Below are 17,400 nucleotides of genomic sequence, written 5' to 3' on the forward strand. Positions count from 1 at the left end.
GTGCTCATGTTCATTCATAAAATTATCGTTCATTCATGAATTTATCGTAAAATCAAAACCACTACACAGGTCACACAGGTTGTCAAAAGATTACCTGTATAGTATCTAAAAATAGACAAACTTAACTGACTCCCCTTACTGTAGTGTGTGATAACATTTTGTGAGGGAATTCGATGTTTGCTATACCACTGTTCATTTCAACGCACTTTATGACGATACCACTTTATCAATATGAATGAAATTTTTTGCAGTGTTTTAAGAAATAATTTTACTTTAAAATCGCGTATATTTGTGAACTATTAAATGTTTTACAAGGACGAATTTTCTGTATAAAGTCAATAATTGTGTGAACTTTTGAAGCCCAAACTTTTTATAGCCTTAAATACGCTAATGAAAGATACGAAAACTATACCCATACAGAACGACATGTTTTTGAAATTGTAGCAAAACTTTTGGTTGACAAATTTTAATTCGTTATTGCATAAATATTAACTTGAAATATCTGTCATTTTCTCCCTACCCAGTTTACCTCTATTACTCATTATGATGTGGACTTGACATTGTTATTGAATCTTATGCAATTTGATTGGATTAAGTTATTATTAGATTATTCAAACTGTTCATGCTTTTTCGTACGAGTATATTGATTAAATCAGAGCGTGCATGAATGTGTACAGAAAATTAAATGACCTGCAAACTGGACACTGGACCAGTCCATATTACGTTTTATCAATGAATAGATTTTTTTTTTATTTCCCAAATTACAGGGCCCATAAAGGGCATAAAATCAGATACAATTGATTTACATAATTGGTAACAACAACAATAATAGCGGCATATAAATAGATATTTAGTATATAAGCATTGGTCAGAATCAGATGAACGAAACTTAAGGTATGAAAGGTAACAATTGCCACTTTTTATCTTTTCACATAATTTTCCACATACACATTAGATAAATTATTTTTGATAGCCTATTGCGGAGAAAAAAGAGAAAGTTTACTGTATTAACGTTCTATTCCATTAAATACGCCATTTTTCGAAGATAAATGCAGAAAAACATTTATGAACGGCTACGCCAGGTAAAATTGTTGTTTATCCTAAAAAAAAATACAATTTTCAGTTTCATTAGAATATTATAATAATGATAAATCCCAAATTTATGTAGTCATTAGATAAAGTCCTTATATGTCCGATCTGCCTATTTTTGGACATCAAAAGACAATACGATCGTTTTAAGGTCAATTTCGTCTACCTCACGCAATCTTGTTAGGCACTATAATGAAATGGACCTGAAATTTATTTCACATGTTTCCTGAAAATTGATAAATATCAAAGCAACATAGAGCTGTTTGTTCTAGTTCGTATAATGACAATTTAATGTCATGTTTGTTTGTGATGACCCCCCTTTTCGGGATTGCATGAGAATTATAGTTATCTCGTATCGCATGAGGATGACACATGTCAACTGAGCAATTATGTTTGGGACTTAGTTTTAAAGAATAATGTCAAAGTAACATTATGAAAATATTTTTAGTAAGCTGAAATATATATTTATTTTTTACATGTTTATGTCTTGTAAGATATTTTATTTCTGTCCCGTTTTTCAACATTTGCGTCTGGAAAGTTGAAATGTTTTAACTGAATGGTTAATTTAAATTAATTATGAAAATGTTTAAAATTAAATCAATAAAGGAAATAATTGCCCAGTTACAAACACTACCAGGGGATAGTCCATAATGATTTTTTTTTTCAGTTATATGTTTCAGCACATGTATAATTAACCCCAACTTTAGCCTGGTAAACTTGTTGTCTCCTTGTAAAATATAAAACATATTTAAAATGATTTCCTGCTAAAGTCTTATATTGATATAAAGTTAAAACCGTCTTGCTTCTCACTAGTCAACACTCCTGTCCTGTCAGGTTTAATTCTTATATATATGGATGAAAAATAAAAGTCCACAAAACATTAACATGGCAGCAATTGCTTTTACAGCCTTTAAGACTTTGATTTTTTTATTACAGAAGAGTGTCCACCATGCACTTGCATTACACTATACTAATAGTAGAATAGTATGATATACATATAGATGAAAATTATATATACATGCAACCGTAATATTAATATAATATATAACAACAAACCAGTGTATTCTCTGGAACTATTATTATATTAGTATAATAGTCTAAGGTATACTGATTTGTATCACTACAATATAATAGTTATTACGGTGAGGTTGAATTTCCTGTCATTTATTCATCATCCAAGCACGAACTTGTATAAGAAAAAAAATCTCTGTAAATTAACCTCAGTTTCAGGTATAGAGATGTGATCTGTTTCTGTGACATGTGCTTTTGACCATCCACAAGAACCTGCGGTCATCCGATGTTCAGTACTTCAGTACTTTGATTGGTTTTGTTACCAAAGTTCGCCAAATCATGATTTATGACCTTCATAAACAATCAACAGAAGCATGGAGCTCTTCAGAAGTAACCTTCAGAGATAATAAAGTGATGATTTTTTGCTAACCTGGTCATAATGGTTTATATCGTCTGATGACCCCTTATTGGAGTTGTTCCCTTTAATAACGATTTTTATCATTTTTTTTTGCGTTGTTGCCTACTATCTGGAAAAAATATATTAGATAGATAGAAACTTAAATAAGCAAAAATGATCAGCAAGATTAGATCAACAAAGAAGAGATTTTTGTCATGAATTCTATTCTAGTCCACAAAGATGGAGAGTATCCATTGTTGAAGATTCACATAGACTCACATAGCTTACACTGCATGTGAAAAAGCTGTCAGTGAATTAGATTACATGAAGACAATATAATCAGTAGCAATACATTTCTGAAGATTTGTTTACAATAAAGGATTTTGTTTTCAAATTGGGAGAAAGTTTTTATACACATGTATTATAGGAAAACTTAATTATTATTCAAATGTATAAAACATATTCCTCTTTTTTTGTTTAATTTAAAGGATCAAATGACTGTAGACCAAGGATTTGTTTAATATACAATTAATGTGTGTATAATAAAATCATTGCTTATAAACATCCCTTAGACTATTGAAATTGTCATAATTGAGCATTTATTTAAATATAAAGTGTTTATTTGGTGGACCAAAACATTTTAAAACATGTTTAAGTAATTGATGCTAAAATATGTTGGTTTTTTTTAAAGAAAACTTTATGTTTGTACACGTTTCTTGTAAAGTTTTAAATCAACTTTTGATTAATTAATTTTTATCTACATGTATGCTGTGACCAGTACCTGAAATGTCACAGTTTGCTCAACTTAAAAAGACTTTGAAATGTAACACTTATTAAATATTTTTTTATTTTGCTATTGATAATTGAGAGTACATGTTGTGTCATGTTGATTAGTTTTTGGTTTTAGTATATATACATGTAGACAAGACAAGACAAATAATTTACTGATGTACATATATATAAAAAAAATAGACATATAAATAAATATATGTGTCCAATATACAGAAGCCACTTTAAAAAGAGTAATGAGAGACTGATTAAAATACATAAAACTTATGGAAATAACTTTCTTTTTTATAATATTATATTGTGGCAGATTTTGGCAGTATCAAATTGCACATATCATCATTATTAAACATAAATATAAGTTTTTCTTCATCATACATGATTAATGTCTAATGCTACTTTCAGCACTATTGTGCTTTTTTGAGGTGGGAAGTTTTTATTGTTGGATTAAGCCTGAGTGCCCAGAGAGAACCGCGACCTTTGTAGGAAAACTGATGATCTTAGTCAATTAAGATTGAAGTCAAGCGCATCTGCGCATTTGAACTCACGGACGGACAAGGGTAACACTTAATCAGTCAGGGATATAACTCTATTGGGTTATTACAGAAAATATCTTGCATGTGTTATTACAGATACTTTCATGAGTTGTCTACTGTTTAATCCTTAAATTTTCTAAATCTGTAGTAACCAAGGCCTAATCTAGGATTTTGAAGAGGGAGAAGTGACTTCTCCTTCCATGAGAGAGAAGGGAGAAGTGGTCAATTTCTTGGAGAAGTGAGATTCCATTACCGTTTCGGTTGCATCGTGTTTTCATGCTTATCACTAAGGAAATTGTTTTATATTCAATAAAAGATACTTGCAGTTTTTTCATGTTATTGTACACAATGTATATATAGAAAGTTCTTAATAAAAATGTTTAGACAATATATAGTTGTTATTTATTTATTGATACCATTGTGTTCTTAGACTAATAAAAATTTGTAGATTGGGACATGAGGGAGTAGCCTAGTAATATTATCAAGATTATGATGCATTAAATTCATGTGCATCTGCCTCAATTTTTTGTCGAGCCTTCGACTTTAGTCGAAAAAGCGAGACATAGCGATCCTACATTCCGTCGGCGGCGTCGTCGTCGTCGTCGGCGGCGTCCACAAATATTCACTCTGTGGTTAAAGTTTTTGAAATTTTAATAACTTTCTTAAACTATCCTGGATTTCTACCAAACTTGGACAGAAGCTTGTTTATGATCATAAGATAGTATCCAGAAGTAAATTTTGTAAAAATAAAATTCCATTTTTTCCGTATTTTACTTATAAATGGACTTAGTTTTTCTGCCGGGAAATATTACATTCACTCTGTGGTTAAAGTTTTTAAAATTTTAATAACTTTCTTAAACTATCCTGGGTTTCTACCAAACTTGGACAGAAGCTTGTTTATGATCATAAGATAGTATCCAGAAGTAAATTTTGTAAAAATAAAATTCCATTTTTTCCGTATTTTACTTATAAATGGACTTAGTTTTTCTGCCGGGAAATATTACATTCACTCTGTGGTTAAAGTTTTTAAAATTGTAATAACTTTCTTAAACTATCCTGGGTTTCTACAAAACTTGGACAGAAGCTTGTTTATGATCATAAGATAGTATCTAGAAGGAATTTTTGTAAAAAAAAAAATCCATTTTTTCCTTATTTTACGTTTAAATGGACTTAGATTTTCTGCTAGGAAACAACACATTCACTCTGTGGTTAAAGTTTTTAAAATTTTAATAACTTTCTAATACTATTTTGGATTTGTAACAAACTTGGACAGAAGCTTGTTTATGATCAAAAGCTAGTATCTAGAAGGAAATTTTGTAAAAAAATAAATCCATTTTTTCCGTATTTTACTTTTAAATGGACTTAGATTTTCTTCCAGTTAACATTACATACAGTCTGCAGTTTAAGTTTTTAAAACATTTATTAGATTCATAAACTATCCTGGATTTTTACCAAACTTGGACAGAAGCTCGTTTATGATCAAATGCTTGTATTTTGAAGGAAATTTTGTTTTCTTCCAGTTAACATTACATTCAGTCTGCAGTTAAAGTTTTTAAACATTTATTAGATTCATAAACTATGCTGCATTTTTACCAAACTTGGACAGAAGCTTCTTACAATCAAAAGATAGTATCAAGAGGAATATTTTTATTGATTTACTTCCTCATTTTTGTTGAGCCTGCGGTTAACAGAAAAAGTAGGCGAGACACTGGGTTCCGCGGAACCCTTACGAATTTTTTTTTAAAGTACAGAAAAAATATGACTCCCAGTTTACCTGATGAATTTCACATGACTAGGAATTTAATTTATATCACCACTTGTCATTATTTTGTAAAACATTATTGAATGTCCAGGACATTATGTTAGTTGTAAATTGAGATTATCGTTAAAAATTGCAAGTCTATAAATGAAAATATCTTTCAATCGCATATTATTTATCCGATAAAGAGCTAATTTCTATCATTTTTGTCGAGCCTTCGACTTTTGTCGAAAAAGCGAGACATAGCGATCCTACATTCCGTCGGCGTCGTCGTCGGCGGCGGCGGCCACAAATATTCACTCTGTGGTTAAAGTTTTTGAAATTTTAATAACTTTCTTAAACTATCCTGGATTTCTACCAAACTTGGACAGAAGCTTGTTTATGATCATAAGATAATATTCAAAAGTAAATTTTGTAAAAAAAAATTCCATTTTTTCCGTATTTTACTTATAAATGGACTTAGTTTTTCTGCCAGGAAACATTACATTCACTCTGTGGTTAAAGTTTTTGAAATTTTAATAACTTTCTTAAACTATCCTGGATTTCTACCAAACTTGGAAAGAAGCTTGTTTATGATCATAAGATAGTATCCAGAAGTAAATTTTGTAAAAAAAATTCCATTTTTTCCGTATTTTACTTATAAATGGACTTAGTTTTTCTGCCAGTTAACATTACATTCACTCTGTGGTTAAAGATTTTAAAATTTTAACAACTTTCTTAAACTATCCTGGATTTGTACCAAACTTGGACAGAAGCTTGTTTATGATTAAAAGCTAGTATCCAGAAGTAAATTTTGTAAAAAAAAAAATCCATTTTTTCCGTATTTTACTTATAAATGGACTTAGTTTTTCTGCCAGTTAACATTACATTCACTCTGTGGTTAAAGTTTTTAAAATTTGAACAACTTTCTTAAACTATCCTGGATTTGTACCAAACTTAGACAGAAGCTTGTTTATGATTAAAAGCTAGTATCTAGAAGGAAATTTTGTTCCATTTTTTCCGTATTTTACTTATAAATGGACTTAGTTTTTCTTCCAGTTAACATTACATACAGTCTGCAGTTTAAGTTTTTAAAACATTTATTAGATTCATAAACTATCCTGGATTTTTACCAAACTTGGACAGAAGCTACTTACAATCAAAAGATAGTATAGAGAGGAGTATTTTTATTAATTTTTTTCCTCATTTTTGCTGAGCCTGTGATTAACAGCAAAAAGTAGGCAAGACACTGGGTTCCGCGGAACCCTTACAAATTTTTTAAAAATATCATCCATATCAACGAAATGGTCGTGAGAAAAAATCCACTGCTGATCACAATCTGGTCGAGTGTCGTACGTTTGCAATCACATTATCCATCAGCTGTCTTTTTACCTTTTATATTTCAATTTAATAAATCTACCGTTAATTCCCACTCTTTACCTACCGAATAGTAAAATTGATCGACTCGTGTAAGTAATAAAAATAAAACAAATCAGCTGAGTGATTATGCAACATCCTCAGATGAAAATCATCGTACGATGATAAGGGAGCTACCATTTGATTTTTATGGGGTGCTAGGATGAAATATTTGGTCCTGCCTTTTTATTTTTCCCTCTATTCGGTCCTGCCTTTTTATTTTTCACTCTATTAGGTCCTGCCTTTTTTTTTTTTTTAGCTTATCCTGACTTTTTTTTTACATAAATTGTCATCCTGCCTTTTTTTTTTGCAAATAATCTCATCCTGCCTTTTTTTTTACTCAAAACTCCTGTCTTGCCTATTTTTTTCAAATTTCATCCTAGCCCCCCCCCCCCCCCCCCCCCCCCCCCCCCCCATCAAAATCAAATGGAAGCTCCCTAACTTAACCAGACGGTCAGTTTTCCGTTTGAATAGTTTTGAATGTTATATCCGAGGATGTTCAAAGTCACCGTTGTATTTATTTAATTTGATCGCTGACAGTATTAGTCCTGGGTCGTTTCGAAAATCTCGATTTTTCCTTGTCAGGCACCATTTTTTTACCTGTGAGATTTGTCAATCACAAGTTGTCTCCCTTTTACCTATTTTGATAGCCATTTGACTTCGCTATAAAGTCAGTCGGCCGGCGAGATTTAGCGATTTTCAAAATTCTTTGGCGACTTAAATCGTCATTTCGCCGGCAAGATTATGGCCTGAGTAACATGTGTTTGTTATTTGTAAAATAAATCATAAATATTTAAATTTTTAGTGGACTCTAAGGAACTCTTGAAACTTTGCGCAGAAACTAAATGCATAGCCTTGATAACTAATTTTCAAATTAAATGAATACATTTTTCATTAACCATGGTAATTCAATGAGACAAGGCTTTTAAGGGATAAACTTAGCTGTAATAACAAGGCTAAGTTATTAAAGGCATGTAACTTATTATATGAGACACACGGGAATTACTGGGAAGCTTGCACAGAACCTCATTACATGCTCTGATCATTATTTCTTACAATAAATTAAAATACATTGTAATTAAGCATGATGTATGTCTGAGCAAATGCTTTGGAGTGATGTAGAGAAGCTGTAATAACACCCTTCAGTTATTGCAGGCATATTTTTTCTGTAATAACATAGGTGTACTATGCATGATTGGCAAACTATGAATTGTTATATTATTAATCAAATATTTTTAAGGATTTGTGATTCGTTAAAACTTGATCACATGTACATTTTGTATTTGCTCAGTTTGCACGCCAATACTGTTGTGTTTAGCTTTTTGTAGGTCAAAAACAGCATATTGCACAGGGCATACAGCATGTTACTAAAAATAGATTCTAGAAATCCCCAATTTTACATTGTTCATGCAATAGTTGTTGATTAATAATATAACAATTGTAGTCTTTGGTTGAGGTCAATACGAGGTTATATCGACCCAGAGAAGCATATCGACCTCGGACTTCGTCCTCAGTCAATATGCTTCTCTTAGGTCGATATAACCTCGTATCGACCTCATACAAAGGCTATAATTGTATAATATCTTTCTATAGTTAAGTATACATAAAGACAATAGTAATATCAATAGAACTTGTATACATTTTAACAAAACTAATGATGTATATTGTCCCTTTGAAACATGTAACATACATATGTTATCACAGTTCTTTGATTTTTAGTCCACAATAACAAATGTATGTTATGTTTCTCTAATAACCCTATAGAGTTATATCCTTGACTGTTAATGCCCCCTCCAATGAAGGCTGGGGCATAAAAACTAGCATGATTAAAAAAGCATCACATAAATCTGTGTATATATTAGACATTACAATAATACATGTTTTTCATTTTCAATTGCAATACAATTAAAACACAACCTTTTATCTAAACATATATTTTTATATCTTTCTGTTTCAACATGTATTCTTACCACCATATGTAAATTAAAATTTTCTGTTAGTTTGTAATTTACTGGTTATTATCTTACATGTCTTAAGACACCAGTTTTCTAAACCAGTCCTACTTAAATATTATGAGTCTCTCTCTGCTACACCTCGCCTTTCATACATTGTCATATGAATTTCCATAAATGAACATTAAACAATTTTTTAATTTATGACTATTATAAGAATCAATTACGTCTGCATGTGTGGGAACTCGTGTTGAAATGATACATCAAGTTTATGTATCATGCCTATATTTGAATGGAATGGTTACTGTGCTTTGTGTCTTTTTTTGTTGTTAGGGATGAGGGATGGATATATACCCTGCCATGTCCTGTCTGTGTTTTTGTTGATGTTTTTCTTTGTATCCATCTGATGAGTTCAGCCTTTTTCAACTGATTTTTATACGCCCGTTTACGGGACGTATTATGGTATACTGTTGTCCATCTGTCCGTCCGTCCTTCCGTCTGTCCGTCAGTCTGTCCGTCGTCAACATGTCGGACATTAACTCAAAAATGCTGTAACCAATTTGCATAAAACTTTGGTGAATTGTTAATATCTATTGACGTGAGCTCCCTTTCGTTTTATATAAATTTTAGATTTTACGTTTCCGAGTTATGGGGTTTTATTCATTAAAAAAAGGGGGATTTTCCAGTTTTCGGACAATAAGTCAAGAATACTTTCACCAACTTGCAAGAATTTGTGGTGAATTGTTTATATCTATTGACATGAGCTCCCTTTCGATTTTTATAAATTTTAGATTTTACGTTTCCGAGTTACAGGGTTTTATTCATAAAAAAAGGGGGGATTTTCCAGTTTTCGGACAAAAACTCAAAACTGCTTTCAGCAATTCTTATGAAACTTTGGTGAATTGTTTGTATGTATTGATGTAAGCTCCCTTTAGAATTTTATAAATTTTACATTTTACATTTATGAGTTATATAAATGGGGTTTTATTCATTAAAAAAAGGGGTAATTTTCCAGTTTTCGGACAATAACTCAAAAATGCTATCACCAATTCTCATGAAACTTTGGTGAATTGTTTATATCTATTGATGTAAGCTCCCTTTTTATTTTCATAAATTTCTAATATGACATTGAGAATTAATTGAACTTTATTTGTTTATAGTCTGACAACAGATTTACTAAGTATTGCACAACAGCAAGAAATCTTTAATTGAATATAAATTCAATTCATATAACCAATTTCAAGTTCTTTGACTACATTTATTCAGAAACCTATAATATGTCAAATATTTAATTACAATCCAAATTCAAGCTTGAATATTGTGTCCATTTTTGCCCCAACTGTTCAGGGTTGGATCTCTGCGGGCGTATCTAGCTGCGCTCAGCGAAGCAGTTTATTATAGTTTGTTCCTATGTTGTGCTGTTACACCACTGTCCCAGGTTAGGGGAGGGTTGATTGCACACAAACATGTTTAGCCCGGCCACATTCTTTAAGTGTCTGTCCCAAGTGAGGAGCCTGTAGTTCAGTGGTTGTTGTTGGTTGACGTCTGTCATATTTGTTATTCGTAAATTGTTTTGTTATAAATTAGGCCGTTAGTTTTCTCAATTGAATTGTTTCATATTTATATGCAGGGGCCTTTTATAGCAGACTATACAGTATGGTTTTTTCTCATTGTTGACGGCCGTATGTTGCCTGTAATTGCTTACATCCACTTTATATGAACTTTGGTGAATAATGGTCTTGTTGGCAATCATACATGTACCACATCTCCTTATTCTTATAAACATTGATACTTTAACCAGGCTAACCATTGCACACACATTGTTTAATAACATTTGAAATTGTAATTGTTAATTGTTCAACATTAGTTTTAATTGTGTGTCAGGAATGATTCAGTGTGATTTAACATTTTAGTTGATCATGTTGTACATGTAAGTTATCATTAAGCATTGAATAATTGAATAATTGAATATTTGAATAATTGATTTTTTTTTTAGAACTAGCAAGATGATGGCTTATCCCCCTCCAGGTGGTGGTGTAAGTATTCATGTTCAGAATGAAGGACACTATATTTGTTAATTGTAACCTATACCCTTACTGTGCATTTATTAAATTTACTAAAAAATTATATTTTCTTTGAATTTATTTGATTGCATGGTTTTGAGAACTATACATCACAATGATAGCCTCACTGGAAATATGTATGGTTTGTTAAACACTTGAAATAACTGTTACCCTCAAGGGTATTAGAACTTTATGTCAGAAAAACCTATTTTTTTCATGCTTAAAACTTTAAAGCAAGGGGATCAAATTGTTTATCTTTGATACACTCAACATTAGCCTGAGAGCATATATAAGCTTGTTGAAAAATTTGAAAATAAATGAAACATTTTATAATTTAACAACAAAAAGCAAATAATTCAACATTTTTTATCAATCAAAACACTCAATATAGAATTTTTAATTTTTTATGACACCCACTCTCATTTTGTCTGTATGGTTCTCTATGTGTAACATTCTGCACATTGGGCATACACTTAAACTATTGAGCCACCTTTAACTTTTGATTTACTTACTCCAATGAATCTATGAAAATGATATGATTAAAATACGGACATATTTTCCAAGGTTTGCTTACATCAATGTGACAGCTGAAAGTTTTACTTTATGATTTATAGACATTTTGGGATATATATCCTCTTGTTGTATTGATTGCAATGATTAACACTTTCGAAAAATTGTAGACAGGAATTTTATTGGCTGATGTTATAAATTATATAACTGAAAAAAAAAGTAGAATGAAGCCTTGTCTGTTTTTTGTAAGTAAAGTGTATTTTATTTGGATTAGATTTCCTGATATATTTTGAATATTTCAGGGTTATGGGTATGGAAATCAGTATCAACAGCCCTATGGTGGTGGTTATACTTACAATAACTCAGCTTACAATGTCAATGGTAAGATTTTATAAGCTATTCATACACAAATACCACATCCTGGAAGTGTGAATGATCACATCCTAATTTTTCTAGTTGATCACATGATTTTGAGAAAAAAAACAACGCTCTTGAGCTGTGACATCAAATGATATATACTGTTCAAATGATAATAGATATAAGAAGATGTGGTATGAGTGCCAATGAGACAACTCTCCATCCAAGTCACAATTTGTAAAAAGTAAACTATTAAAGGTCAAAGTATGGCCTTCAACAGGGAGCCTTGGCTCACACCGAACAGCAAGCTATAAAGGGGCCAAAATTACTAACTAGTGTTAAACCGTTTAAACAGGAAAACCAACGGTTTAATCTATATAAAAAACGAGAAACACTTATGAACCAAATCAACAAACGACAACCCTGAACAACAGGTTCCTGACTTAGGACAGGTGCAAACAAATGCAGTGGGTTTAAATGTTTTAACAGGCGCCAACCTTCACCCTAACCTGAAATACTTGTGTAACATCACAACATAGAAAGACACACTATAAAATATCAATTGAAATGGCTTAACTCAATCAAAAGACATATTAACAAAAACAAGTAAACATGTTTACAAACAAGTAAAAATGTTTTATTTTTAGAAAAAATGTTAGCTGTATGTACATCTTTTTTTTTCGTTACAGGATTTTTTATTTCATTGTATGCAATATGTCTCATTCATGTATTATTCTCTGCGTTTCCTTTTATTTTAAAAGGCCAAGGAACAGTAAATGGGCTATGTCTCAGATTTTGGTAAAATTGTTCATACAACTTTATCACCTTGTGAACATGTTGAACTCTTACTAAAAATCATTAAAACAATTATTTTAACTTTTGTACTTGATAAAATGTTATTGAAAGGAAATCCCTTAAAAAGTTCAACATTTGTATAGAATATACGAAAAATCTATCCAAAAGCATATCATTAAAATTTTCTTTAAAAAGTCCATTGTTGACACCTGCAAATACATGCAGATTTACTTTAAACATGTTAAACCGATATGCTGTTGTCTGATATATTTCAGTTTTTATGGTGTAAATTTAAAAAAGGTTTGCAGACTTGGTTATTTGATAGACATCAGTCAAAGTAGACATGGTAGAGTTCTAAGTGAAAATACCACGAAATGTTGAAATAACTTTTACATTGTCACAATGTAAAGCCTTAAGGCTTTGTTTTCTACCATTTTCATTAAAAATAGGTAAAAGATTGGTCAGTATATGAAAATGAAGTTGATGAATGATTACTTTATATCAATGAAACGAAAATTTATGTATCAACAACAACATATCAATTTTTTAGAAAAATCTATGCACTGGTTTTGGAAAATTTCATGATTTTAAAACCGTTTTCAAAACGTTTTTCAGCAATTTAAAGTGCTTTCTAAAATAACTTCTATACAAATATCAATAATTTTTTAAGAATAAAAAATCTATAATATTTTAGTAAATATAGAAGATATAGGTGTAATACCACCATTGATTTTCCCCTATTAGTCTTTGTTAAATTTGCACTTTTCAAAAAATTGTGCAGAATTTATCTTTGTTTCAAATAAAGAAATACTTGGCATGAGTAAAGTTTTATCCTGTCCAGTACTATAGAAAAAATTTCACATAACATTTCATTGCATATAAGAAAATAACCATCACTGGAAGTTAACCAATCAAATTTTCCCCCTTTTTTAACCTGTGTACAAGATTTAGTAACCATGTAACCTCAAGTTTCCAAAATATTCTATAGAAACCCCAAATAAAGAAATAATGGTGCTTTGAAATACCCAAGATATATGTTTATGACTCAGAAATGTTTTACTGCAATGAAATGTAGGATCAATTACCTACAACTGTCAAATTCAAGGGAATATTTTTTTTCGACCTATTTTTGTATGCAACCGGATGTGACGTACTATGATTTGGTGGTATTACACCTAAAGAAGACTTTTTTGTTGAATGAACTGAATGTGACTTTTTTCCTTTGTAATACTGGTTATTTCAAGCATTCCTGTCAAGTTTTGTCATAATCAGTTCAATAGTTTGAGAAAAATCTAGTATAATGTAAGACGACATCTACAGCAATTCGAGCAAAATTTCTTCGAAAAATTCAAACCAAGCCGCATCATGATAGAATATAGTGTGGACCAATAAATGATCAAATATTTATCTCATCTGCCTACAAACAGTTGAATATGATACAAAAGATGACTTTAGGATGATAAATACTACTAATGGACCTCTTATTCTTCCTTATAAAGTCTCTTTTGGTCCATTTATACCTCTCATTTCCTCAAAATTTCTACTTTTTAGGCCAATAAATAAAAATTTTGGGGTAACTTTCACTCATTTATGATAGGAATGTTATTATAAATGATTAATTGAAGTATTCAAGCTGCTTGAACTATCCGTATAAAAGTTTACTGTCTCCAAGGAGGTTTCAATAAGTCCTTGCGTAAAACTTAAATTTACGCCGCGTTCCAGAGAGGGACATAAAAAACTTCTCTTTTGGTGAATAATTTGTTGTTACTGCTTTAAAAATAATTTCATTTACTTAAAACTATATATTTATTAAAGTATTTCTTAGGAAAAATTTTCTAGTATAGCAGAATATAAGAAATAAGGAGAAAAAGCTCCCCAAGACTCTAAGTATGGCTTGTTCTGTCAACTAATATTCATGGTAAAGTCCTATTTCAAGGAAATTTTCTCATAAAATGTATTTTGGAGACTCAATCCACTCAGAATATTTCATTATTTGTAATATTTCACTTAAATAGCAAGAAATTTTAACACATGAGAGTACTCACAAGGTCAAAGGTGCATGTACAGCTTCCCATAAAGAAGACTTTTTTGTTGAATGAACTGAATGTGACTTTTTTCCTTTGTAATACTGGTTATTTCAAGCATTCCTGTCAAGTTTTGTCATAATCAGTTCAATAGTTTGAGAAAAATCTAGTATAATGTAAGACGACATCTACAGCAATTCGAGCAAAATTTCTTCGAAAAATTCAAACCAAGCCGCATCATGATAGAATATAGTGTGGACCAATAAATGATCAAATATTTATCTCATCTGCCTACAAACAGTTGAATATGATACAAAAGATGACTTTAGGATGATAAATACTACTAATGGACCTCTTATTCTTCCTTATAAAGTCTCTTTTGGTCCATTTATACCTCTCATTTCCTCAAAATTTCTACTTTTTAGGCCAATAAATAAAAATTTTGGGGTAACTTTCACTCATTTATGATAGGAATGTTATTATAAATGATTAATTGAAGTATTCAAGCTGCTTGAACTATCCGTATAAAAGTTTACTGTCTCCAAGGAGGTTTCAATAAGTCCTTGCGTAAAACTTAAATTTACGCCGCGTTCCAGAGAGGGACATAAAAAACTTCTCTTTTGGTGAATAATTTGTTGTTACTGCTTTAAAAATAATTTCATTTACTTAAAACTATATATTTATTAAAGTATTTCTTAGGAAAAATTTTCTAGTATAGCAGAATATAAGAAATAAGGAGAAAAAGCTCCCCAAGACTCTAAGTATGGCTTGTTCTGTCAACTAATATTCATGGTAAAGTCCTATTTCAAGGAAATTTTCTCATAAAATGTATTTTGGAGACTCAATCCACTCAGAATATTTCATTATTTGTAATATTTCACTTAAATAGCAAGAAATTTTAACACATGAGAGTACTCACAAGGTCAAAGGTGCATGTACAGCTTCCCATATTAAATAGGTGTAATACCACCATTGATTTTCCCCTATTAGTCTTTGTTAAATTTGCACTTTTCAAAAAATTGTGCAGAATTTATCTTTGTTTCAAATAAAGAAATACTTGGCATGAGTAAAGTTTTATCCTGTCCAGTACTTTAGAAAAAATTTCACATAACATTTCATTGCATTTAAGAAAATAACCATCACTGGAAGTTAACCAATCAAATTTTCCCCCTTTTTTAACCTGTGTACAAGATTTAGTAACCATGTAACCTCAAGTTTCCAAAATATTCTATAGAAACCCCAAATAAAGAAATAATGGTGCTTTGAAATACCCAAGATATATGTTTATGACTCAGAAATGTTTTACTGCAATGAAATGTAGGATCAATTACCTACAACTGTCAAATTCAAGGGAATATTTTTTTTCGACCTATTTTCGTATGCAACTGGATGTGACGTACTATGATTTGGTGGTATTACACCTAAAGAAGACTTTTTTGTTGAATGAACTGAATGTGACTTTTTTCCTTTGTAATACTGGTTATTTCAAGCATTCCTGTCAAGTTTTGTCATAATCAGTTCAATAGTTTGAGAAAAATCTAGTATAATGTAAGACGACATCTACAGCAATTCGAGCAAAATTTCTTCGAAAAATTCAAACCAAGCCGCATCATGATAGAATATAGTGTGGACCAATAAATGATCAAATATTTATCTCATCTGCCTACAAACAGTTGAATATGATACAAAAGATGACTTTAGGATGATAAATACTACTAATGGACCTCTTATTCTTCCTTATAAAGTCTCTTTTGGTCCATTTATACCTCTCATTTCCTCAAAATTTCTACTTTTTAGGCCAATAAATAAAAATTTTGGGGTAACTTTCACTCATTTATGATAGGAATGTTATTATAAATGATTAATTGAAGTATTCAAGCTGCTTGAACTATCCGTATAAAAGTTTACTGTCTCCAAGGAGGTTTCAATAAGTCCTTGCGTAAAACTTAAATTTACGCCGCGTTCCAGAGAGGGACATAAAAAACTTCTCTTTTGGTGAATAATTTGTTGTTACTGCTTTAAAAATAATTTCATTTACTTAAAACTATATATTTATTAAAGTATTTCTTAGGAAAAATTTTCTAGTATAGCAGAATATAAGAAATAAGGAGAAAAAGCTCCCCAAGACTCTAAGTATGGCTTGTTCTGTCAACTAATATTCATGGTAAAGTCCTATTTCAAGGAAATTTTCTCATAAAATGTATTTTGGAGACTCAATCCACTCAGAATATTTCATTATTTGTAATATTTCACTTAAATAGCAAGAAATTTTAACACATGAGAGTACTCACAAGGTCAAAGGTGCATGTACAGCTTCCCATATTAGGTGTAATACCACCATTGATTTTCCCCTATTAGTCTTTGTTAAATTTGCACTTTTCAAAAAATTGTGCAGAATTTATCTTTGTTTCAAATAAAGAAATACTTGGCATGAGTAAAGTTTTATCCTGTCCAGTACTATAGAAAAAATTTCACATAACATTTCATTGCATATAAGAAAATAACCATCACTGGAAGTTAACCAATCAAATTTTCCCCCTTTTTTAACCTGTGTACAAGATTTAGTAACCATGTAACCTCAAGTTTCCAAAATATTCTATAGAAACCCCAAATAAAGAAATAATGGTGCTTTGAAATACCCAAGATATATGTTTATGACTCAGAAATGTTTTACTGCAATGAAATGTAGGATCAATTACCTACAACTGTCAAATTCAAGGGAATAT

The 17,400-nt window shown here is 30.7% G+C and overlaps 1 protein-coding gene across 2 annotated transcripts in view; it reads left to right on the plus strand.

Moving 5' to 3' along the window:
- The window catches only part of LOC127707914 (annexin A5-like), a 152,960-nt gene that overhangs the window by 119,333 nt on the left and 16,227 nt on the right, over positions 1–17,400 (plus strand). For both annotated transcript variants that reach the window (XM_052212675.1, XM_052212674.1), the window contains exons 2-3: positions 10,922–10,961; positions 11,801–11,879. In XM_052212675.1, coding sequence (XP_052068635.1) covers positions 10,932–10,961; positions 11,801–11,879 — 109 coding nt within the window. In that variant the 5' untranslated portion in view covers positions 10,922–10,931. The remainder of the gene's footprint in view (positions 1–10,921; positions 10,962–11,800; positions 11,880–17,400) is intronic.

The sequence above is a fragment of the Mytilus californianus genome, unplaced genomic scaffold (assembly GCF_021869535.1).
Source record: "Mytilus californianus isolate M0D057914Y unplaced genomic scaffold, xbMytCali1.0.p SCAF_7, whole genome shotgun sequence".
NCBI classification, from domain to species: domain Eukaryota; kingdom Metazoa; phylum Mollusca; class Bivalvia; order Mytilida; family Mytilidae; genus Mytilus; species Mytilus californianus.